The 24,650-nt window shown below is 53.7% G+C and overlaps 2 protein-coding genes across 2 annotated transcripts; both read right to left on the bottom strand.

Moving 5' to 3' along the window:
* Positions 1-18,873: 18,873 nt before the first annotated feature.
* On the bottom strand, positions 18,874-19,782 carry LOC124331334. Its single transcript, XM_046788797.1, has one exon. The coding sequence runs from the start codon at positions 19,780-19,782 to the stop codon at positions 18,874-18,876; it is 909 nt and encodes a 302-aa protein (XP_046644753.1).
* Positions 19,783-19,809: 27 nt separating this feature from the next.
* Positions 19,810-24,318, bottom strand: LOC124331180. The gene is made up of 2 exons (XM_046788783.1): positions 24,238-24,318; positions 19,810-24,183 (listed from the first exon to the last, which is right to left on the bottom strand). The coding sequence occupies exons 1-2, from the start codon at positions 24,316-24,318 to the stop codon at positions 19,810-19,812; spliced, it is 4,455 nt and encodes a 1,484-aa protein (XP_046644739.1).
* Positions 24,319-24,650: the final 332 nt, after the last annotated feature.

The raw sequence follows: 24,650 nt of genomic DNA, 5'->3' as shown, positions 1-24,650 counted from the left end.
CACGGCAATATCTCTTTTCCCGACCTCTGGTGGATCCGCGGCCAACTCCCATTGGATATGAAAATACGGGCCTGGTCGGATCTTTTGGTGGCTGCGAAAACTCTGCTGTGATTCTGTCTTGTCTGGCCTGGATGAAAGATTTGGCCAATGCCTCTGCTACTCCGGTCACCTCGTCGTCCTCGGCCAACAATTGCAGGACGTCCTCTTCCTCCGATTCCTCAGAGCTGGAGTCTGCTGCTGCTGGAGCCGCTGTCGATGGCGCCGGCTCCGTAAAAATTACTCTCCTTTCCGACGTTGATGCTGGTGGCCCTGCTGTCGCGGCTGCGTCTCCTTCCTTCGGCTTGTAGCGAAAATCTCCCGAAAAAACCGGCTTTTGGGCTTCTGCCAGCTGTTCCGGTGTCAGGAGTTTTCTTGCGATGTGTATAAAGCCTTCAATTGGGGCCGGAGCGTAAAAGATGCGGCGGTCGTGTGGGTCTTCTCTCAATGGCCACCCTTCCTCCAGCCCTCGCAGCACGTAATCTCTTCTGATTTCACGTTGGATTTCGTCCGCTCTTGGATCGCGTATGTCTGGTGGAGGCACCGCGGCTGGGACGATCGGTCTATTGAAGTATTCCTCCCGTCTCTTCTTCGCGGCCTCTCTCTTCCCCTCCGGTGTGTTGTGGTAGAGCTTGGGTAGACGTTCCTTTGTCCAAGGGGGGAGCTCCCCTCGAAGCCGAGCTGCGTGCCTCTCTTTCCTTTGCTTGTCGCGTCCTATTTTTAGGCTGTTGGTGGAGTACCTTGATAGGCGCTCCGCTAATCTGCGGATGTTGGCAAAGAAATAACGGTGTTAATCGAATAGTTAAGCAACGAATATGAGATACGGCCGAGCAAAAATACCAGACACGGCTGGCTGGGGCGACTCTTTTCTGTTCGCCCCGAGGACGATTTTTCTTTCACACAACACGCGCCAATTCAATGGAAGGGGAGAGAAAAAAACTCGGAGTGAGAGATGAGGGAGGAGAGAAAAAAAAGATTTCAAGATGGCTGCCCACGTGGTGGGCGTTTTTTTTTTTTACGATTTAAAAAAAAAAATTTACTTCCCAATATTTTCTTTTCAATGTCGACTCTCGATTTTTTAATACGAATTTGATCAATTAACTGTACTTTTATAAATTCTACTTTGTCGAGAATTTTGGGATCTGGTCTCAACTAGATCCCGAAATTCTATTGTTTTTACAAGAGAGACAATGTGAGAAAGCAACATGAACAAGCAATTCGTTTTGAGAGAGACGCGATTTTGTTTTACGATTGTCTACGATTACTCGACGACTCTGGAATCAAGAGCCAACCAACATAACGAAACAAAAGAAAATTTGGGAATATGAGATGGGAGTAACTTGAGTGTGAGTCGAATGAGGGGAAAAAACAAAAAGGAAAATGAAAAAAAAAGATACTAATTCAATCCGTTCGAAGGACCATGTTCGAGATGCAACGTTTTTCCGGCAGTGCAAGCCGAAATAAAGTTAAATAAATAAGCACTTAGAAATGAGGTGTAGGCTCATCGACTTCTTTCTTCACACTAATCTATTGAGAGCTCAGAACATTCCGTTTACACATTTGGGGTAGGGAAAATTGGTGACAATGGGGCCACCTAACGGGGGCCCCGAAGGCAATAATCATGAAGATGGCGAGGTAGGCGACTCTGACGGCCAGATCTGGAAATCGGCTGTTGGGGTGTCGGTATATTACCAACAATTGATTTACACATCCTGTAATTTAAAAAATGATTTTAACAAGTGAAAAAAATATTATAGCAACTTCAAGTGCTGAGCTGTTCTCTGTTGTGCTCTACCGTGCTCTGGCGTGCACTGGCGTGCTCTGGCGTGCTCTGGCGTGCACTGGCGTGCTCTGGCGTGCTCTGGCTTGCTCTGGCGTGCATTGACGTGCTCTGGCGTGCACTGGCGTGCTCTGGCGTGCTCTGGCGTGCACTGGTGTGCTCTGGTGTGAATTGGCGTGCTCTGGCGTGCTCTGGTGTGCACTGGCGTGCTCTGGCGTGCATTGACGTGCTCTGGCGTGCACTGGCGTGCTCTGGTGTGAATTGGCGTGCTCTGGCATGCACTGGCGTGCTCTGGTGTGAATTGGCGTGTACTGGCGTGCACTGGCGTGCTTTGGCGTGCACTTGCGTTTTCTGGCGTGCATTGACGTGCTCTGGCGTGCACTGGCGTGCTCTGGCGTTCACTGGCGTGCTCTGGTGTGAATTGGCGTGCTCTGGCGTGCACTGGCGTGCTCTGGTGTGAATTGGCGTGCTCTGGCGTGCATTGAATTTCTCTGGCGTGCACTGGCGGGCACTGGCGTGCTCTGACGTGCACTGGCGTGCTCTGGCGTGCACTGGCGTGGTCTGCTATGCAGAACGCAAGTGCTTGACAATAGTAATCCACTTCCCGACAATAGAACTCAAATAACTTGGATAATTTTTAAAAATTCAAGTGCTGTGATGTGCGTTTTTCTCAAACTTTTTGTTCATGATTTTCTCTATAAATTTATTGATTAAATAGACTTGAAATGGTGTATTGGACATTGATTTACACATCCTATAATTAAAAAATGATTTTAACAAGTGAAAAAAATATTATAGCAACTTCAAGTGCTGAGCTGTTCTCTGCTGTGCTCTACCGTGCTCTGGCGTGCACTGGCGTGCTCTGGCGTGCTCTGGCGTGCTCTGGCGTGCTCTGGCGTGCTCTGGCTTGCTCTGGCGTGCATTGACGTGCTCTGGCGTGCACTGGCGTGCTCTGGCGTGCTCTGGCGTGCACTGGTGTGCTCTGGCGTGCTCTGGTGTGAATTGGCGTGCACTGGCATGCACTGGCGTGCTCTGGCGTGCACTGGCGTGCTCTGGCGTGCACTGGCGTGCTCTGGCGTGCACTGGCGTGCTCTGGCGTGCACTGGCGTGCTCTGGCGTGCATTGACGTGCTCTTGCGTGCACTGGCGTGCTCTGGTGTGAATTGGCGTGCACTGGCGTGCTCCTGTGTGAATTGGCGTGCTCTGGCGTGCATTGAATTGCTCTGGCGTGCACTGGCGTGCTCTGGCGTGCTCTGGCGTGCATGGACGTGCTCGTGCGTGCACTGGCGTGCTCGTGCGTGCACTGGCGTGCTCTGGTGTGAATTGGCGTGCTCTGGCGTGCATTGAATTGCTCTGGCGTGCACTGGTGTGCTCTGGCGTGCACTGGCGTGCTCTGGCGTGCACTAGCGTGCTCTGGCGTGAACTGGCGTTCACTGGCGTGCTCTGCCGTGCACTGGCCTGCTCTGGCGTGCACTGGCGTGCTCTGGCGTGCTCTGGTGTGAATTGGCGTGCTTTGGCGTGCACTGGCGTGCTCTGGCGTGCATTGACGCTCTGGTGTGAATTTGCGTGCTCTTGCGTGCACTGGCGTGCTCTGGCGTGGTCTGGCGTGCTTTGGCGTGCACTGGCGTCCATTGACGTACTCGTGCGTGCACTGGCATTCTCTTGCGTGCTCTGGCGTGCACTGGCGTGCTCTGGTGTGAATTTGCGTGCTCTGGCGTGCACTGGCGTGCTCTGGTGTGAATTGGCGTGCTCTGGCGTGCACTGGCATGAACTGGCGTGCTCTGTCTCTCACTGGCGTGCTTTGGCGTGCACTTGCGTGCTCTGGCGTGCACTGGCGTGCTCTGAAGTGCATTGACGTGCTCTGGCGTGCACTGGCGTGAATTGGCGTGCTCTGGCGTGCACTGGCGTGCTCTGGTGTGAATTGGCTAGCTCTGGCGTGCATTGAATTGCTCTGGCGTGCACTGGCGTGCTCTGGCGTGCACTGGCGTTCTCTGGCGTGCATTAACGTGCTCTGGCGTAAACTGGCGTGCTCTGGCGTGCTCTGGTGTGAATTGGCGTGCACTGGCGTGGACTGGCGTGCTCTGGCGTTCATTGACGTGCTCTGGTGTGAATTGGCGTGCTCTGGCGTGCACTGGCGTGCTCTGGCATGCACTGGCATGATCTGGCGTGCACTGGCGTGCTCTGGCGTGCATTGACGTGCTCTGGTGTGAATTGGCGTTCTCTGGCGGGCACTGGCGTGCTCTGGCGTGCATTGACGTGCTCTGGCGTGCACTGGCGTTCTCTGGCGTGCACCGGCGTGCTCTGGCGTGCTCTGTCGTGCTCTGGCGTGCTCTGCTATGCATAGCTCAAGTGCTTGACAATAGAAATCCACTACCCGACAATAGACTTCAAATAACTTGAATAATTTTTAAAAATTCAAGTGCTGTGATGTGCGTTTTGCTCAAACTTTTTGTTTATGATTTGCTCTATAAATTTATTGATTCAATAGACTTGAAATGGTGTATTGGACATTGATTTACACATCCTGTAATAAAAAAATGGTTCTAACAAGTGAAAAAAATATTATAGCAACTTCAAGTGCTGAGCTGTTTTCTGCTGTGCTCTACCGTGCTCTGGCGTGCACTGGCGTGCACTGGCGTGCACTGGAGTGCTCTGGCGTGCACTGGCGTGCTCTGGCGTGCATTGACGTGTTCTTGCGTGCACTGGCATGCTCTGGCGTTCTCTGGCGTGCTCTGGTGTGAATTGGCGTGCTCTGGCGTGCATTGGCGTGCTCTGGTGTGAATTGGCGTGCTCTGGCGTGCATTGAATAGCTCTGGCGTGCACTCGCGTGCTCTGGCGTGCACTGGCGTGCTCTGGCGTGCACTGGCGTGCTCTGGCGTGCACTGGCGTGCTCTAACGTGCACTGGCGTGCTCTGGCGTGCACTGGCGTGCTCTGGCGTGCACTGGCGTTCACTGGCGTGCTCTGGCGTGCTCTGGCGTGCACTGGCGTGCTCTGGCGTGCATTTACGTGCTCTGGCGTGCACTGGCGTGTTCTGGCGTGCTCTGGTGTGAATTGGCGTGCTCTGGCGTGCAATGGCGTGCTCTGGCATGCATTGACGTGCTCTGGTGTGAATTGGCGTGCTCTGGCGTGCACTGGCGTGCTCTGGCGTGCATTGACGTGCTCGTGCGTGCACTGGCGTGCTCTGGCGTGCACTGGGATTCTCTGGCGTGCACTTGCGTGCTCTGGCGTACACTGGCGTGCTCTGGCGTGCATTGACGTGCTCTGTTGTGCTCTGGCGTGCTCTGCTATGCAGAACTCAAGTGCTTGACAATAGAAATCCACTACCCGACAATAGAACTCAAATAACTTGAATAATTTTTAAAAATTCAAGTGCTGTGATGTGCGTTTTGCTCAAACTTTTTGTTCATGATTTGCTCTATAAATTTATTGATTCAATAGACTTGAAATGGTGTATTGGACATTGATTTACACATCCTGTAATAAAAAATGGTTCTAACAAGTGAAAAAAATATTATAGCAACTTCAAGTGCTGAGCTGTTTTCTGCTGTGCTCTACCGTGCTCTGGCGTGCACTGGCGTGCACTGGCGTGCTCTGGCGTACTCTGGCGTGCTCTTGCGTGCTCTGGTTTGCTCTGGCGTACATTGACGTGCTCTGGCGTGCACTGGCGTGCACTGGCGTGCTCTGGCGTGCACTTGCGTGCTCTGGCGTGCACTGGCGTGCTTTGGCGTGCACTTGCGTGCTCTGGCGTGCACTGGCGTGCTCTGGCGTGCATTGACTTGCTCTGGCGTGCACTGGCGTGCTCTGGCGTGCACTAGCGTGATCTGGTGTGAATTGGCGTACACTGGCGTGCACTGGCGTGCTCAGGCGTGCTCTGGCGTGCTTTGGCGTGCACTGGAGTGCTCTGGCGTGCACTGGCGTGCTCTGGCGTGCATTGACGTTTTCTTGCGTGCACTGGCATGCTCTGGCGTTCTCTGGCGTGCTCTGGTGTGAATTGGCGTGCTCTGGCGTGCATTGGCGTGCTCTGGTGTGAATTGGCGTGCTCTGGCGTGCATTGAATAGCTCTGGCGTGCACTCGCGTGCTCTGGCGTGCACTGGCGTGCACTGGCGTGCTCTGGCGTGCACTGGCGTGCTCTGGCGTGCACTGGCGTGCTCTAACGTGCACTGGCGTGCTCTGGCGTGCACTGGGCGTGCTCTGGCGTTCACTGGTGCACTGGCGTTCACTGGCGTGCTCTGGCGTGCTCTGGCGTGCACTGGCGTGCTCTGGCGTTCATTTACGTGCTCTGGCGTGCACTGGCGTGTTCTGGCGTGCTCTGGTGTGAATTGGCGTGCTCTGGCGTGCACTGGCGTGCTCTGGCATGCATTGACGTGCTCTGGTGTGAATTGGCGTGCTCTGGCGTGCACTGGCGTGCTCTGGCGTGCATTGACGTGCTCGTGCGTGCACTGGCGTGCTCTGGCGTGCACTGGGATTCTCTGGCGTGCACTTTCGTGCTCTGGCGTACACTGGCGTGCTCTGGCGTGCATTGACGTGCTCTGTTGTGCTCTGGCGTGCTCTGCTATGCAGAACTCAAGTGCTTGACAATAGAAATCCACTACCCGACAATAGAACTCAAATAACTTGAATAATTTTTAAAAATTCAAGTGCTGTGATGTGCGTTTTGCTCAAACTTTTTGTTCATGATTTGCTCTATAAATTTATTGATTCAATAGACTTGAAATGGTGTATTGGACATTGATTTACACATCCTGTAATAAAAAATGGTTCTAACAAGTGAAAAAAATATTATAGCAACTTCAAGTGCTGAGCTGTTTTCTGCTGTGCTCTACCGTGCTCTGGCGTGCACTGGCGTGCACTGGCGTGCTCTGGCGTACTCTGGCGTGCTCTTGCGTGCTCTGGTTTGCTCTGGCGTACATTGACGTGCTCTGGCGTGCACTGGCGTGCACTGGCGTGCTCTGGCGTGCACTGGCGTGCTCTGGCGTGCACTTGCGTGCTCTGGCGTGCACTGGCGTGCTTTGGCGTGCACTTGCGTGCTCTGGCGTGCACTGGCGTGCTCTGGCGTGCATTGACTTGCTTTGGCGTGCACTGGCGTGCTCTGGCGTGCACTAGCGTGATCTGGTGTGAATTGGCGTACACTGGCGTGCACTGGCGTGCTCAGGCGTGCTCTGGCGTGCTTTGGCGTGCACTGGAGTGCTCTGGCGTGCACTGGCGTGCTCTGGCGTGCATTGACGTTTTCTTGCGTGCACTGGCATGCTCTGGCGTTCTCTGGCGTGCTCTGGTGTGAATTGGCGTGCTCTGGCGTGCATTGGCGTGCTCTGGTGTGAATTGGCGTGCTCTGGCGTGCATTGAATAGCTCTGGCGTGCACTCGCGTGCTCTGGCGTGCACTGGCGTGCTCTGGCGTGCACTGGCGTTCTCTAACGTGCACTGGCGTGCTCTGGCGTGCACTGGGCGTGCTCTGGCGTTCACTGGTGCACTGGCGTTCACTGGCGTGCTCTGGCGTGCTCTGGCGTGCACTGGCGTGCTCTGGCGTGCATTTACGTGCTCTGGCGTGCACTGGCGTGTTCTGGCGTGCTCTGGTGTGAATTGGCGTGCTCTGGCGTGCACTGGCGTGCTCTGGCATGCATTGACGTGCTCTGGTGTGTATTGGCGTGCTCTGGCGTGCACTGGCGTGCTCTGGCGTGCATTGACGTGCTCGTGCGTGCACTGGCGTGCTCTGGCGTGCACTGGGATTCTCTGGCGTGCACTTGCGTGCTCTGGCGTACACTGGCGTGCTCTGGCGTGCATTGACGTGCTCTGTTGTGCTCTGGCGTGCTCTGCTATGCAGAACTCAAGTGCTTGACAATAGAAATCCACTGCCCGACAATAGAACTCAAATAACTTGAATAATTTTTAAAAATTCAAGTGCTGTGATGTGCGTTTTGCTCAAACTTTTTGTTCATGATTTGCTCTATAAATTTATTGATTCAATAGACTTGAAATGGTGTATTGGACATTGATTTACACATCCTGTAATAAAAAAATGGTTCTAACAAGTGAAAAAAATATTATAGCAACTTCAAGTGCTGAGCTGTTTTCTGCTGTGCTCTACCGTGCTCTGGCGTGCACTGGCGTGCACTGGCGTGCTCTGGCGTACTCTGGCGTGCTCTTGCGTGCTCTGGTTTGCTCTGGCGTACATTGACGTGCTCTAGCGTGCACTGGCGTGCACTGGCGTGCTCTGGCGTGCACTGGCGTGCTCTGGCGTGCACTGGCGTGCACTGGCGTGCACTTGCGTGCTCTGGCGTGCACTGGCGTGCTTTGGCGTGCACTTGCGTGCTCTGGCGTGCACTGGCGTGTTCTGGCGTGCATTGACTTGCTCTGGCGTGCACTGGCGTGCTCTGGCGTGCACTGGCGTGATCTGGTGTGAATTGGCGTACACTGGCGTGCACTGGCGTGCTCTGGCGTGCACTGGCGTGATCTGGTGTGAATTGGCGTACACTGGCGTGCACTGGCGTGCTCAGGCGTGCTCTGGCGTGCTTTGGCGTGCACTGGAGTGCTCTGGCGTGCACTGGCGTGCTCTGGCGTGCATTGACGTGTTCTTGCGTGCACTGGCATGCTCTGGCGTTCTCTGGCGTGCTCTGGTGTGAATTGGCGTGCTCTGGCGTGCATTGGCGTGCTCTGGTGTGAATTGGCGTGCTCTGGCGTGCACTCGCGTGCTCTGGCGTGCACTGGCGTGCTCTGGCGTGCACTGGCGTGCTCTGGCGTGCACTGGCGTGCTCTGGCGTGCTCTGGCGTGCACTGGCGTGCTCTGGCGTGCACTGGCGTGCTCTGGCGTGCACTGGCGTGCTCTGGCGTGCACTGGCGTGCACTGGCGTGCACTGGCGTGCTCTGGCGTGCACTGGCGTGCTCTGGCGTGCACTGGCGTTCACTGGCGTGCTCTGGCGTGCACTGGCGTGCTCTGGCGTGCATTTACGTGCTCTGGCGTGCACTGGCGTGCTCTGGCGTGCTCTGGTGTGAATTGGAGTGCACTGGCGTGCACTTGCGTGCTCTGGCGTGCACTTGCGTGCTTTGGCGTGCTCTGGCGTGCACTGGCGTGCTCTTGCCTGAATTGGCGTGCACTTGCGTGCTCTGGCGTCAACTGGCGTGCTTTGGCGTGCTCTGGCGTGCACTGGCGTGCACTGGCGTGCTCTGGCATGCACTAGCGTGCTCTGGCGTGCACTGCCGTGCACTTGCGTGCTCTGGCGTGCACTGGCGTGCTTTGGCGTTCTCTGGCTTGCTCTGGCGTGCTCTGGCGTGTATTGAATTGCTCTGGCGTGCACTGGCGTGCTCTGGCGTGCTCTGGCGTGCTCTGGCGTGCATTGACTTGCTCTGGCGTGAACTGGCGTGCTCTGGCGTGCACTGGCGTGATCTGGTGTGAATTGGCGTGCACTGGCGTGCTCTGGTGTGAATTGGCGTACGCTGGCGTGCACTGGCGTGCTCTGGTGTGAATTGGCGTGCTGTGGCGTGCATTGAATTGCTCTGGCGTGCACTGGCGTGCTCTGGCGTGCACTGGCGTGCTCTGGCGTGCACTGGCGTGCTCTGGCGTGCACTGGCGTGCTCTGGCGTGCTCTGGCGTGCATTGACGTGCTCTAGCGTGCACTGGCGTGCTCTGGCGTGCTCTGGTGTGAATTGGCGTGCTCTGGCGTGCACTGGCGTGCTCTGGAGTGCATTGACGTGCTCTGGTGTGAATTGGCGTGCTCTGGCGTGCACTGGCGTGCTCTGGCATGCTCTGGCATGCTCTGGCGTGCTCTGGCGTAAACTGGCGTGCTCTGGTGTGAATTGGAGTGCTCTGGCGTTCACTGGCGTGCTCTGGTGTGAATTGGCGTGCACTGGCGTGCACTGGCGTGCTTTGGCGTGCACTTGCGTGCTCTGGCGTGCGCTGGCGTGCTCTGGCGTGCTCTGAAGTGCATTGACGTGCTCTGGCGTGCACTCGCGTGCACTGCCGTGCACTGGCGTGCTCTGGTGTGAATTGGCGTGCTCTGGCGTGCACTGGCGTGCTCTAGTGTGAATTGGCTAGTTCTGGCGTGCATTGAATTGCTCTGGCGTGCACTTGCGTGCACTGGCGTGCTCTGGCGTGCTCTGTCGTGCATTAACATGCTCTAGCGTGCACTGGCGTGCTCTGGCGTGCTCTGGTGTGAATTGGTGTGCTCTGGCGTGGACTGGCGTGCTCTGGCGTGCATTGACGTGCTCTGGTGTGAATTGGCGTGCTCTGAAGTGCACTGGCGTGCTCTGGCGTGCACTGGAATGATCTGATGTGCACTGGCGTGCTCTGGCGTGCATTGACGAGCTCTGGTGTGAATTAGCGTGCTCTGGCGTGCACTGGCGTGCTCTGGCGTGCTCTTGCGTGCTCTGGCGTGCCCTGGCGTGCATTGAATTGCTCTGGCGTGCACTAGCGTGCTCTGGCGTGCACTGGCGTGCTCTGGCGTGCTCTGGCGTGCTCTGGCGTGCTCTGGCGTGCACTGGCGTGCTTTGGCGTGCTCTGGCGTGCACTGGCGTGCTCTGGCGTAACCTGGCGTGCATTGAATTGCTCTGGCGTGCACTAGCGTGCTCTGGCGTGCTCTGGCGTGCTCTGGCGTGCTCTGGGGTGCTCTGGCGTGCTCTGGCGAGCTCTGGCGTGCCCTGGCGTGCATTGAATTGCTCTGGCGTGCACTAGCGTGCTCTGGCGTGCACTGGCGTGCTCTGGCGTGCACTGGCGTGCTCTGGCGTGCTCTGGCGTGCATTGACGTGCTCTAGCGTGCACTGGCGTCCTCTTGCGTGCTCTGGTGTGAATTGGCATGCTCTGGCGTGCACTGGCGTGCTCTGGAGTGCATTGACGTGCTCTGGTGTGAATTGGCGTGCTCTGGTGTGTACTGGCGTGCTCTGGCGTGCTCTGGCGTGCATTGACTTGCTCTGGCGTGCACTGGCGTGCTCTGGCGTGCACTGGCGTGCTCTGGTGTGAATTGGCTTACACTGGCGTGCACTGGCGTGCTCTGGCGTGCTTTGGCGTGCACTGAAGTGCTCTGGCGTGCACTGGCGTGCTCTGGCGTGCATTGACGTGCTCTTGCGTGCACTGGCTTGCTCTGGCGTGCTCTGGCGTGCTCTGGTGTGAATTGGCGTGCTCTGGCGTGCACTAGCGTGCTCTGGTGTGAATTGGCGTGCTCTGGCGTGCATTGAATTGCTCTGGCGTGCACTGGCGTGCTCTGGCGTGCACTGGCGATCACTGGCGTGCTCTGGCGTGCACTGGCGTGCTCTGGCGTGCACTGGCGATCACTGGCGTGCTCTGGCGTGCACTGGCGTGCTCTGGCGTGCATTGACGTGCTCTGGCGTACACTGGCGTGCTCTGGTGTGAATTGGCGTGCTCTGGCGTGCATTGGCGTGCTCTGGCGTGCATTGACGTGCTCTGGTGTGAATTGGCGTGCTCTGGCGTGCACTGGCGTGCTCTGGCGTGCTCTGGCGTGCACTGGCGTGCATTGACGTACTCGTGCGTGCACTGGCGTGCTCTGGTGTGAATTGGCGTGCACTGGCGTGCACTGGCGTGCTCTGGCGTGCAATGACATGCTCGTGCGTGCACTGGCGTGCTCTGGCGTGCACTGGCGTTCTCTGGCGTGCACTGGAGAGCTCTGGCGTGCACTGGGGTGCTCTGGCGTGCTCTTCTATGCAGAACTCAAGTGCTTGACAATAGAAATCCACTACCCGACAATAGAACTCAAATAACTTGAATAATTTTTAAAAATTCAAGTGCTGTGATGAGCGTTTTTCTCAAACTTTTTGTTCATGATTTGCTCTATAAATTTATTGATTAAATAGACTTGAAATGGTGTATTGGACATTGATTTACACATCCTGTAATTAAAAAATGATTTTAACAAGTGAAAAAAATATTATAGCAACTTCAAGTGCTGAGCTGTTCTCTGCTGTGCTCTACCGTGCTCTGGCGTGCACTGGCGTGCTCTGGCCTGCTCTGGCGTGCACTGGCGTGCTCTGGCGTGCTCTGGCTTGCTCTGGCGTGCATTGACGTGCTCTGGCGTGCACTGGCGTGCTCTGGCGTGCTCTGGCGTGAACTGGTGTGCTCTGGTGTGAATTGGCGTGCTCTGGCGTGCTCTGGTGTGCACTGGCGTGCTCTGGCGTGCATTGACGTGCTCTGGCGTGCACTGGCGTGCTCTGGTGTGAATTGGCGTGCTCTGGTGTGAATTGGCGTGTACTGGCGTGCACTGGCGTGCTTTGGCGTGCACTTGCGTTTTCTGGCGTGCATTGACGTGCTCTGGCGTGCACTGGCGTGCTCTGGCGTTCACTGGCGTGCTCTGGTGTGAATTGGCGTGCTCTGGCGTGCACTGGCGTGCTCTGGTGTGAATTGGCGTGCTCTGGCGTGCATTGAATTTCTCTGGCGTGCACTGGCGGGCACTGGCGTGCTCTGACGTGCACTGGCGTGCTCTGGCGTGCACTGGCGTGGTCTGCTATGCAGAACGCAAGTGCTTGACAATAGTAAACCACTTCCCGACAATAGAACTCAAATAACTTGGATAATTTTTAAAAATTCAAGTGCTGTGATGTGCGTTTTTCTCAAACTTTTTGTTCATGATTTTCTCTATAAATTTATTGATTAAATAGACTTGAAATGGTGTATTGGACATTGATTTACACATCCTGTAATTAAAAAATGATTTTAACAAGTGAAAAAAATATTATAGCAACTTCAAGTGCTGAGCTGTTCTCTGCTGTGCTCTACCGTGCTCTGGCGTGCACTGGCATGCTCTGGCGTGCTCTGGCGTGCTCTGGCGTGCTCTGGCGTGCTCTGGCTTGCTCTGGCGTGCATCGACGTGCTCTGGCGTGCACTGGCGTGCTCTGGCGTGCTCTGGCGTACACTGGTGTGCTCTGGTGTGAATTGGCGTGCTCTGACGTGCTCTGGTGTGCACTGGCGTGCTCTGGCGTGCATTGAAGTGCTCTGGCGTGCACTGGCGTGCTCTGGTGTGAATTGGCGTGCTCTGGCATGCACTGGCGTACTCTGGTGTGAATTGGCTTGTACTGGCGTGCACTGGCGTGCTTTGGCGTGCACTTGCGTGCTCTGGCGTGCATTGACGTGCTCTTGCGTGCATTGACATGCCCTTGCGTGCACTGGCGTGCTCTGGTGTGAATTTGCGTGCTCTGGCGTGCATTGGCGTGTTCTGGTGTGAATTGGCGTGATATGGCGTGCATTGAATTGCTCTGGCGTGCACTGGCGTACTCTGGCGTGCTCTGGCGAGCACTGGCGTGCTCTGGCGTGCATTGACTTGCTCTGGCGTACACTGGCGTGCACTGGCGTGCTCTGGCGTGCACTGGCGTGCTCTGGTGTGAATTGGCGTGCTCTGGCGTGCGGTCTCGTGCTCTAGAGTAAATTGACGTGCTCTAGAGTAAATTGACGTGCTCTGGCGTGCACTGGCGTGCTCTAGCGTGCACTGGCGTGCTCTGGCGTGCACTGGCGTGCTCTGGCGTGCATTGACTTGCTCTGGTGTGAATTGGCGTGCTCTGGCGTGCATTGGCGTGCTCTGGCGTGCACTGGCATGCTCTGGCGTGCATTGACGTGCTCGTGCGCGCACTGGCGTGCTCTGGCGTGCATTGACGTGCTCTGGCGTGCACTGGAGTGCTCTGGCGTGCTCTGGTGTGAATTGGCGTGCTCTGGCGTGCACTGGCGTACTCTGGCGTGCACTGGCGTGCTCTGGCGTGCATTGACGTGCTCTGGCGTGCTCTGGTGTGCACTTGCGTGCTCTGGCGTGCATTGACGTGCTCTGGCGTGCACTGGCGTGCTCTGGTGTGAATTGGCGTGCTCTGGCATGCACTGGCGTGCTCTGGTGTGAATTGGCGTGTACTGGCGTGCACTGGCGTGCTTTGGCGTGCACTTGCGTGCTCTGGCGTGCATTGACGTGCTCTTGCGTGCACTGGCGTGCTCTGGCGTGCACTGGCGTGCTCTGGTGTGAATTGGCGTGCTCTGGCGTGCACTGGCGTGCTCTGGTGTGAATTGGCGTGCTCTGGCGTGCATTGAATTTCTCTGGCGTGCACTGGCGGGCACTGGCGTGCTCTGACGTGCACTGGCGTGCTCTGGCGTGCACTGGCGTGGTCTGCTATGCAGAACGCAAGTGCTTGACAATAGAATTCCACTTCCCGACAATAGAACTCAAATAACTTGGATAATTTTTAAAAATTCAAGTGCTGTGATGTGCGTTTTTCTCAAACTTTTTGTTCATGATTTGCTCTATAAATTTATTGATTAAATAGACTTGAAATGGTGTATTGGACATTGATTTACACATCCTGTAATTAAAAAATGATTTTAACAAGTGAAAAAAATATTATAGCAACTTCAAGTGCTGAGCTGTTCTCTGCTGTGCTCTACCGTGCTCTGGCGTGCACTGGCGTGCTCTGGCGTGCTCTGGCGTGCTCTGGCGTGCTCTGGCGTGCTCTGGCTTGCTCTGGCGTGCATTGACGTGCTCTGGCGTGCACTGGCGTGCTCTGGCGTGCTCTGGCGTGCACTGGCGTGCTCTGGTGTGAATTGGCGTGCTCTGGCATGCACTGGCGTGCTCTGGTGTGAATTGGCGTGTACTGGCGTGCACTGGCGTGCTTTGGCGTGCACTGGCGTGCTCTGGCGTGCATTGACGTGCTCTTGCGTGCACTGGCGTGCACTGGCATGCTCTAGCGTGCACTGGCGTGCTCTGGCGTGCACTTGCGTGCTCTGGCGTGCATTGACTTGCTCTGGTGTGAATTGGCGTGCTCTGGCGTGCATTGGCGTGCTCTGGCGTGCACTTGCATGCTCTGGCGTGCATTGACGTGCTCTTGCGCGCACTGGCGTGCTCTGGCGTGCATTGACGTGCTCTGGCGTGCACTGGAGTGCTCTGGCGTGCTCTGGTGTGAATTGGCGTGCTCTGGCGTGCACTGGCGTACTCTGGCGTGCACTTGCGTGCTCTGGCGTGCATTGACGTGCTCTGGCGTGCTCTGGTGTGCACTGGCATGCTCTGGCGTGCATTGACGTGCTTTGGCGTGCACTGGCGTGCTCTGGTGTGAATTGGCGTGCTCTGGCATGCACTGGCGTGCTCTGGTGTGAATTGGCGTGTACTGGCGTGCACTGGCGTGCTTTGGCGTGCACTTGCGTGCTCTGGCGTGCATTGACGTGCTCTTGCGTGCACTGGCGTGCTCTGGCGTGCACTGGCGTGCTCTGGTGTGAATTGGCGTGCTCTGGCGTGCACTGGCGTGCTCTGGTGTGAATTGGCGTGCTCTGGCGTGCATTGAATTTCTCTGGCGTGCACTGGCGTGCACTGGCGTGCTCTGGCGGGCACTGGCGTGCTCTGACGTGCACTGGCGTGCTCTGGCGTGCACTGGCGTGGTCTGCTATGCAGAACGCAAGTGCTTGACAATAGAAATCCACTTCTCGACAATAGAACTCAAATAACTTGGATAATTTTTAAAAATTCAAGTGCTGTGATGTGCGTTTTTCTCAAACTTTTGTTCATGATTTGCTCTATAAATTTATTGATTAAATAGACTTGAAATGGTGTATTGGACATTGATTTACACATCCTGTAATTAAAAAATGATTTTAAAAAGTGAAAAAAATATTATAGCAACTTCAAGTGCTGAGCTGTTCTCTGCTGTGCTCTACCGTGCTCTGGCGTGCACTGGCGTACTCTGGCGTGCTCTAGCGTGCTCTGGCGTGCTCTGGCTTGCTCTGGCGTGCATTGACGTGCTCTGGCGTGCACTGGCTTGCTCTGGCTTGCTCTGGCGTGCACTGGTGTGCTCTGGTGTGAATTTGCGTGCACTGGCGTGCACTGGCGTGCACTGGCGTGCTCTGGCGTGCTCTGGCGTACTCTGGCTTGCTCTGGCGTGCTCTGGCGTGCACTGGCGTGCTCTGGCGTGCATTGACGTGCACTGCCGTGCTCTGGTGTGAATTGGCGTGCTCTGGCCTGCACTGGCGTGCTCTGGCGTGCACTGGCGTGCTTTGGCGTGCACTGGCGTGCTCTGGCGTGCATTGACTTGCTCTTGCGTGCATTGACGTGCCCTTGCGTGCACTGGCGTGCTCTGGTGTGAATTGGCGTGCTCTGGCGTGTACTGGCGTGTTCTGGTGTGAATTGGCGTGATATGGCGTGCATTGAATTGCTCTGGCGTGCACTGGCGTGCTCTGGCATGCTCTGGCGTGCACTGGCGTGCTCTGGCGAGCACTGGCGTGCTCTGGCGTGCATTGACTTGCTCTGGCGTACACTGGCGTGCACTGGCGTGCTCTGTCGTGCACTGGCGTGCTCTGGTGTGAATTGGCGTGCTCTGGCGTGCAGTGGCGTGCTCTAGAGTAAATTGACGTGCTCTGGCGTGCATTGAATTGCTCTGGCGTGCACTGGCGTGCACTGGCGTGCACTGGCGTGCACTGGCGTGCTCTAGCGTGCACTGGCGTGCTCTGGCGTGCACTGGCGTGCTCTGGCGTGCATTGACTTGCTCTGGTGTGAATTGGCGTGCTCTGGCGTGCATTGGCGTGCTCTGGCGTGAACTGGCATGCTCTGGCGTGCATTGACGTGCTCGTGCGTGCACTGGCGTGCTCTGGCGTGCATTGACGTGCTCTGGCGTGCACTGGAGTGCTCTGGCGTGCTCTGGCGTGCTCTGGCGTGCATTGACGTGCTCTGGAGTGAATTGGCGTGCTCTGGCGTGCATTGGCGTGCTCTGGCGTGCACTGGCATGCTCTGGCGTGCATTGACGTGCTCGTGCTTGCACTGGCGTGCTCTGGCGTGCACTTGCGTGCTCTGGTGTGAATTGGCGTGCTCTCGCGTGCACTGGCGTTCTCTGGCGTGCACTGGAGTGCTCTGGCGTGCACTGGCGTGCTCTGACGTGCACTGACGTGCTCTGGCGTGCTCTGTCGTGCTCTGGCGTGCTCTGCTATGCAGAACTCAAGTGCTTGACAATAGAAATCCACTACCCGACAATAGAACTCAAATAACTTGAATAATTTTTAAAAATTCAAGTGCTGTGATGTTCGTTTTTCTAAAACTTTTTGTTCATGATTTGCTCTATAAATTTATTGATTAAATAGACTTGAAATGGTGTATTGGACATTGATTTACACATCCTTTAATTAAAAATGGTTATAACAAGTGAAAAAAATATTATAGCAACTTCAAGTGCTGAGCTGTTCTCTGCTGTGCTCTACCATGCTCTGGCGTGCACTGGCGTGCTCTGGCGTGCTCTGGCTTGCTTTGGCGTGCATTTACGTGCTCTGGCGTGCACTGGCGTGCTCTGGTGTGAATTGGCGTGCACTGGCGTGCTCTGGCGTGCACTGGCGTGCTGTGGCGTGCATTGACGTGCTCTTGCGTGCACTTGCGTGCTCTGGTGTGAATTGGCGTGCACTGGCGTGCTCTGGCGTGCACTGGCGTGCTGTGGCGTGCATTGACGTGCTCTGGCCTGCACTGGCGTGCTCTGGCGTGCACTGGCGTGCTTTGGCGTGCACTGGCGTGGTCTGGCGTGCATTGACGTGCTCTGGCGTGCATTGACGTGCCCTTGCGTGCACTGGCGTGCTCTGGTGTGAAATGGCGTGCTCTGGCGTGCACTGGCGTGTTCTGGTGTGAATTGGTGTGATATGGCGTGCATTGAATTACTCTGGCGTGCACTGGCGTGCTCTGGCGTGCTCTGGCGTGCACTGGCGTGCTCTGGCGTTCACTGGCGTGCTCTGGCGTGCATTGACTTGCTCTGGCGTGCACTAGCGTCCTCTGGTGTGAATTGGCTTGCACTGGTTTGCACTTGCGTGCTCTGGCGTGCACTGGCGTGCTTTGGCGTGCACTGGCGTGCTCTGGCGTGCACTGGCGTGCTCTGGCGTGCATTGACGTGCTCTTGCGTGCACTGGCGTGCTCTGGCGTGCTCTGGCGTGCTCTGGTGTGAATTGGCGTGCTCTGGCGTGCAGTGGCGTGCTCTAGTGTAAATTGACGTGCTCTGGCGTGCATTGAATTTCTCTGGCGTGCACTGGCGTGCTCTGGTGTGAATTGGCGTGCTCTGGCGTGCACTGGTGTACTCTGGCGTGCACTGGCGTGCTCTGGCGTGCATTGACGTGCTCTGGTGTGAATTGGCGTGCTCTTGCGTGCATTGGCGTGCTCTGGCGTGCACTGGCATGCTCTGGCGTGCATTGACGTGCTCGTGCGTGCACTGGCGTGCTCTGGCGTGCACTTGCGTGCTCTGGCGTGCTCTGGCGTGCTCTGGTGTGAATTGGCGTGCTCTGGCGTGTACTGGCGTGCTCTGGTGTGAATTGGCGTGCTCTGGCGTGCACTAGCGTGCACTGGCGTGCTCTGGCATGCTCTGGCGTGCTCTGGCGTGCATTGACGTGCTCGTGCGTGCACTGGCGTTCTCTGGCGTGCACTGGAGTGCTCTGGCGTGCTCTGGCGTGCTCTGTCGTGCTCTGGCGTGCTCTGCTATGCAGAACTCAAGTGCTTGACAATAGAAATCCACTACCTGACAATAGAACTCAAATAACTTGAATAATTTTTAAAAATTCAAGTGCTGTGATGTGCGTTTTTCTCAAACTTTTTGTTCATGATTTGCTTTATAAATTTATTGATTAAATAGACTTGAAATGGTGTATTGGACATTGATTTACACATCCTGTAATTAAAAAATGGTTTTAACAAGTGAAAAAAATATTATAGCAACTGTAAGAATTCACTTAAATTAAATCTAGGCCCTACGTTGTGTGTTTTTAAAATTACCTAGACGCGAAAGGTAAGGAAAAGAAAGAATCTGTATTAGGAACTGAGGAGACAAATTGAGTAAAATTACTGAGAGAGAAAGGGGCAGAGATCGACGAGACGAGAACAGTGCGTCGTCGACCAGGACAGAAATTTAACTGACCTGAAACAGTGGTGGTCGAGACAAAGATAATATTAGAGGAAGGGTGAGCAAAAAGAGAAGAGAAGAGTCGGGATGATGAAATGTAGAGGGGAAGGGGTGAGACAGGAAATGAAGATGTAAAGAATGGTTCGAGATGTTGCAAAAGAGAGGTGGGGAATACGGCGTGGGAAAACAAGAATAGACAATTTGAACATGAATTTCGACATTCTCCCGGGCCGGCGGAAATCAATCTTCTTCTGGTTCGTCCATGGTCATCTGCTTGATGAGTTGATTCGCCTTTGCTGCAGCTCGACGAACGGGACGAGACGTGATGATGGGCTGGATCTGTTCCGGCGAAGAATCGATAGGTTGCTGGATCTGTTCCGGCGGGGAATTGATAGATTGCTGGATATCAATAGTTTCGGTTGACTCCGAAACCTCCAAAGGATACAGCTTCGAGATTGGTCGGTTGGTTTTTCCGGACGCTGTCCGGATTTCAGCTGCTCTGACGTGGCCATCATTGCTCTTGATGAGGTTTTCAATTACCGCCAACTTCCAATGGTGACGAGGAGACTCATCGTGTACGAGAACGACGTCGCCAATTTTGACGATTTCTTCGTGATGACCGCGCGTAGCTTTGTGATATTCGCGTAGGGCAGTTGAGTAGTTTGTTGTGAAATGCTTTCGAAAGGCACACAGGCTCTTTTCCAATCGAGCTGCAGATTTAGTCAGGATCGACGGCTTCTCACCAAACGTTGGGTCGTTGAGAATTTCTTCTGCTGCAGTATGGTCGAATGGTAGGCTAGTGAAACGTCTTCCATACATCAAATGTGATGGTGTAAGCGCTTCTTCAGTCTGGGAATCAGCGGACATCTTCTCGATTGGACGATCGTTCAGAACGAACTCAGCCTCTGCAACTAAAGTTCGCAGCTCGTCAAAGGTTGGTTTAGTGCGGCCGAGCATTTTTGACAAAGCGATTTTTGTGACTCCAATCAAGCGCTCCCAAAAACCTCCGTACCAAGGTGCGCGTTTCGGGATGAATTGCCAATCCACTTGTTGACTGGTGAGGTAATTGGCTACTTCCGGATTCCTAAAAATCTTCGTGATGAAATCAGCGCCACATTCGAAATTTGTCGCGTTGTCAGAGATGACCATTGACGGCAAAGAATGATGGGACACGAATCAACGAAAGGCGAGTAGGAAACTGTGAGCTGAAAGATCCTCAACCAATTCAAGATGAATTGCACGGGTGCTGGCGCATGTGAATAAGAAAATATAAGCCTTTTGATCATCTTTTGGAGAAACACCCCGAATTGTGTAAGCACCGGTGTAATCGACACCAACGACGGTGAAAGGGGGGGCATCGCTGACTCGGAATGCAGGTAGCGGAGCGTGATCTGGGGCTCTGTAGGGTTTTCCACTCACTCGACGACAAGTTACGCAGCTGCGTAAAATGGATCGTACACGTTGCTTGATAGATGGAATCCAATACCGTTGACGGAGACTGGAACAGGTGGCGTCGACGCCACAGTGGAACATCCGTTTGTGATGATAAAGAATTATCAAAGTAGTTAAGTCGCAGGATTTTGGAAGAAGAAACGGATGCTTTGCACTAGATTTTATTCTAGCGTGCTGAAGACGGCCTTTACAGCAAATGATGTCGTCGTAGTTGATAAAAAGATCATGTTGAGATACAAGCGCTGGTCGAGCACCTGAACGGGAACGGAGATATCTGTACTCATCTTGTAGGAAGCGTTGCTGAAAGGCTCTGATCCAAATTAGCTCTGCGTTTCGAAGTTCGGCAGTTGTGAGAAATTCGAAAGCTTGAGCAGGGTGACGATTGGGTAAAAAGTAACTCTTGTAGCGAAGAATCCGAGAAGTCACACGAAGTAGAGTAATCCAATTGTAGCGTGAAACATCCATGACTTCGAATAAATCAATTGAATCGGGGGGGATAGCTGGACGACTGATGAGTGGAGCCAGTTGAGACTCCGCCAAATGAAGTACGACTGCGTTTAGCTTGTTGGTCTCCCATGACGGCCAGTCTTCGGGTGAAGAGAGCCAAGTTGGACCATAAATCCACAAACTGGATGATTGCTGGAACTGACGAAGTGAAATACCTCTTGTTAGTAAATCAGCCGGATTGGATTTTGTGGGGCAATAATGCCAAGAAGCTTGAAGATCCTTTGATAACTTTTGGATAGTGTCAACACGGTTTGCGACGTACTGGCACTTGTTACGAGCTGTCTGCGCCAGCCAATAAAGAACAATTTGGCTATATGACCACATCGTGACGGTGAGAGAAATTCCAAGTGGTTTTAAAGCTTTCACGATCGTGTTTGCGAGTGTTGACCCGATCAGAGCTGCCATAAGTTCCAGTTGAGGTAAAGTAGGAGGCTTCTTACCGATTGACAATGGAGCGACTCGTGATTTGGAGAGAACGAAGGCGACACGATCCAAGTTGCAAAAATAAGCAACGGCTCCAAACGCGTGAGGAATGGCGTCCACGAAGAGATGTAAACTCTGAAGGTCGTTGCGACATTCAAGATAACAGCGGGGGACGACTGGATGATAATTGTCGATGTCAGCTGCGATTTTACTAAAACGCTCACGGAATTTTTGAGGGAGAGGATCGTCCCAGTCAAACTTTTCTTTCCAGAGCTCTTGGTTTAGAATTTTTGCTGCGATTGTGAGCGGAGCGAAGAATCCCATGGGATCAAAAACTGTAGAAATGCCACGAAGAATATCGCGCTTTGTTGTTGTAGCGTGGATAAAAGTGGAAAGACGGAACGCGGGAAGCGAAAGCGAGTCGGTAGAACGATCCCAGTTTAGGCCCAGTATTTTTGAGCTGGTGGAAGGATCGGCTACGCCATCTTCAACCGCACGAACATTGATTGCTTGGTCGTTTGAACTCCAAGATTGAAGATTCAGTCCGGCCTTGTTGAGAATAGAGTTTGACACTGCATAGTAGTCCACTGCTTCCTTCGTTGAGTCACATCCTGAAATAAGATTGTCGACATAGATGTTGAGATCCATGTCAACTGCTGTGAGGGACGGCAAAGAATGTAAGTGATGTTTGATGACTGATAGGAGAATAAATGGGGAACAGCTGGCTCCAAATGGAATGACTTTGAAGCGGTAGACCTCTAGATCAGCATCGGGATTGCTGATATTACTGGTCCATAGGAAGCGGAAGAAATCACGGTCCGAATCGGGCAGGATGACCTTATGAAAAGCTTTTTCGATATCCGCGGAAATGCCGACTCGATGTACACGAAAGCGTAGTAGAATCTCCAACATATCGTTCTGAAGAGGTGGTCCCGTTTCGAGGCAATCATTTAGACTAACGCCTGCTGATGTCTTACAAGAACAGTCGTACACGATCCGAAGCGGTGTGGTCGCTGACTCTTTTTCAATGGCGAAGTGAGGGATATAGTGACAATCACGTTTGTAAATTTCTCCCGGCGGAACTTTTTCGATAAAACCTCGATCCAACTGGTCACTGATGATCTTTTGGTAGATGGCTAGTTGACTTGGGCTCTTAGATACCCGCTTGATTGTTCCGATGGTTCGACGATGGCAAACTTGAAAGTTTGGAGCGAGTTCGGGATGTTCCGATTTCCAAGGAAGTTTTGCCGCATACTGATTGTCACGAAATTCGATACATTGACTCTGGTAGATGTTAGTCGTTGTGTCGCTTTCCAACTCGGGTTGAATCCCAAGCCCTTCAACCGTCCAGAATTTGGACAGGTCGAATTTTTCCATGGTCGAAACGTGAAGCGTTAAGACAGAATCGGATGATTCGATTTCTACGGATGACGCAGATAATGGACCGGAGAGAAGATAACCGATTTTGGACTCGGTGGCCGTTGGACCTGCGCCTCGAATAACTTTGTCGCGAACAAGTGACCAGTAGAAATTGGCACCAATCAGGATGTCAACGTCGAATGATGTGGCTTCAGAAGGTGGATGGGCCAATTGAAGTCCGTTGAGATGAGGAAGAGAAGCTGCCAAATTACGATGCGGATCATCCAGTGGGCTCACAAGATGATCAATGATGATGGCTTTGATTTTGATTAAGGAACCGCTGAGGTCAACAATAAAAAACTGAGTTACGTCATAGTATTCGATGCCTGTTGGATTCATGGAGAAACCGGATAAGAGTAAACTTTCACGCCACATTGGTTTCAAGTGCAATAATTTAGCCAAACGGGAAGTAATGAAGGTGCGTTGCGATCCCTCATCGATGAGAATGTTGGCGCGTTCCTTAAAACCTTTGAAGCGTGTTTCAACAATCGCCGTTTTGAGAAAAACGTACGGCTGTGTAAACTTTCCTGACGACTCCGAATGATGAATGGCTGCTGCCAAAGTTGAAGATGGAGAGATGGACACTGACATGGAAGCGACGGATGGAGTCTCGGACACTTCCTCGGAGTTTTCTGGATGTAAACTGGAATGATGAGCTTTGGAGCAGTATTTGCAACGATACTTTGACGGACAATCTTTCAAACTGGTGTGGGACGCGTCCAAGCAGTTTAAACACAGCTTTTTCACTTTTGCTACCTTAAGTCGCTCTGCTGCTTTCCCGACACTGGTACATTGAGATGCGTAGTGATCACCTGTGCAATAGGCGCAGCGTTGCTTTTTCTTGATAGGTTGAGACGCTCCGGCAAAGAAAACGTTGGTCTTCTTTACACCTGCTGGCGGAATTTTGCTTGAATGCTGTTCAGCTGGGCTGTCGTCTACAATTTCGAGCTCTCGTTTGATTGAAGCCTGCAATTCTTCTAGAGTCCACTCTGTCGTTCCATGCTGACGAGTTAAATTTCGACGTAGGTCCGGTGAGAATTTATCCAAGAGGATACACACAAGAAGATCACCAAACGAGTCAGCCTTCTTTCCAAGGGCGTCCAAACCTCTGATGTGCGACTCTAGCTGGTCCGAAAAGATGCGTAGACTTACACGATCGGTTCCAGGTTTCGCCATATTGTATAGCGCGCGCATGTGGGCAGCTATAATTTTCTTGTCTTGACCGAAGCGATCTTTTAAGATGTCGATAGCTTTGGGATAGTTAGCGTTGTTTGGAGTAAGGCCGGACAGAGCGGCTTTGGCTGAGCCTTTTAGACGCGAGTTTAAAAAGTTGAATTTCGTGGCTCCAGTGTAGGTGGCTTTGTTATGAACCTCGAATTCAAACACGTCCCAGAAAGCACGCCAATGAAGAACGCTACCGTCAAACTCTGGCAAATCGAACTTAGGGAGATTTGAAGAGTTCGTTTGGACCGGAAGAGCTGGAACGGTTGGAGGACGATTTAGATTCGCAGCAGCAGCTGCAGAAGCAACGGTGGCCGCAGCGGCAGCAGCAACAGCCGCGTTTGCGTCTATTACCTGCTGACGTAATTTGAGAAGCTCAAACTCAGCTCGATCACGACCGTCGAACGCGTTACTGTTGAAGACGTCAGCGCTCCAGATTTCTGCGGCTACATCAGCAGCATCGGTCACGTTTTGAATCTCATCGTCCAATATTTGGATGAGTTTGATCTTGGAGTGTAGATCTTGTAGCTTTTTGTCCAGTTCGTAGATCTTAAGGTCTCAATCAAGAGTAGCATCGTCCACTATGCCTTGAAGCTTTGTAAGAAGTTTCGTGACGGCACCACGATTACCACCTCGCCTTGCAGTGAGAGTTTGGAGAGCCATTAAGAACTAAAACCAGATCCTGGTTACGGCACCATGTAAGAATTCACTTAAATTAAATCTAGGCCCTACGTTGTGTGTTTTAAAAATTACCTAGACGCGAAAGGTAAGGAAAAGAAAGAATCTGTATTGGGAACTGAGGAGACAAATTGAGTAAAATTACTGAGAGAGAAAGGGGCAGAGATCGACGAGACGAGAACAGTGCGTCGTCGACCAGGACAGAAATTCAACTGACCTGAAACAGTGGTGGTCGAGACAAAGATAATATTAGAGGAAGGGTGAGCAAAAAGAGAAGAGAAGAGTCGGGATGATGAAATGTAGAGGGGAAGGGGTGA

This window comes from Daphnia pulicaria, chromosome 1 (assembly GCF_021234035.1).
Source record: "Daphnia pulicaria isolate SC F1-1A chromosome 1, SC_F0-13Bv2, whole genome shotgun sequence".
Taxonomy (NCBI): domain Eukaryota; kingdom Metazoa; phylum Arthropoda; class Branchiopoda; order Diplostraca; family Daphniidae; genus Daphnia; species Daphnia pulicaria.
Note: the sequence above shows the minus strand (reverse complement) of the source record. Positions and strands in the feature narration are given on the sequence as shown.

Coding starts and splice junctions, on each gene's coding strand:
- LOC124331334 (XM_046788797.1), bottom strand. CDS start 19,782: ATGGTCATCTCTGACAACGCGACAAATTTCGAATGTGGCGCTGATTTC.
- LOC124331180 (XM_046788783.1), bottom strand. CDS start 24,318: ATGGCTCTCCAAACTCTCACTGCAAGGCGAGGTGGTAATCGTGGTGCC. Junction 24,184..24,237: donor TTACAAAGCTTCAAGGCATA/GTGGACGATGCT, acceptor CTGGACAAAAAG/CTACAAGATCTACACTCCAA.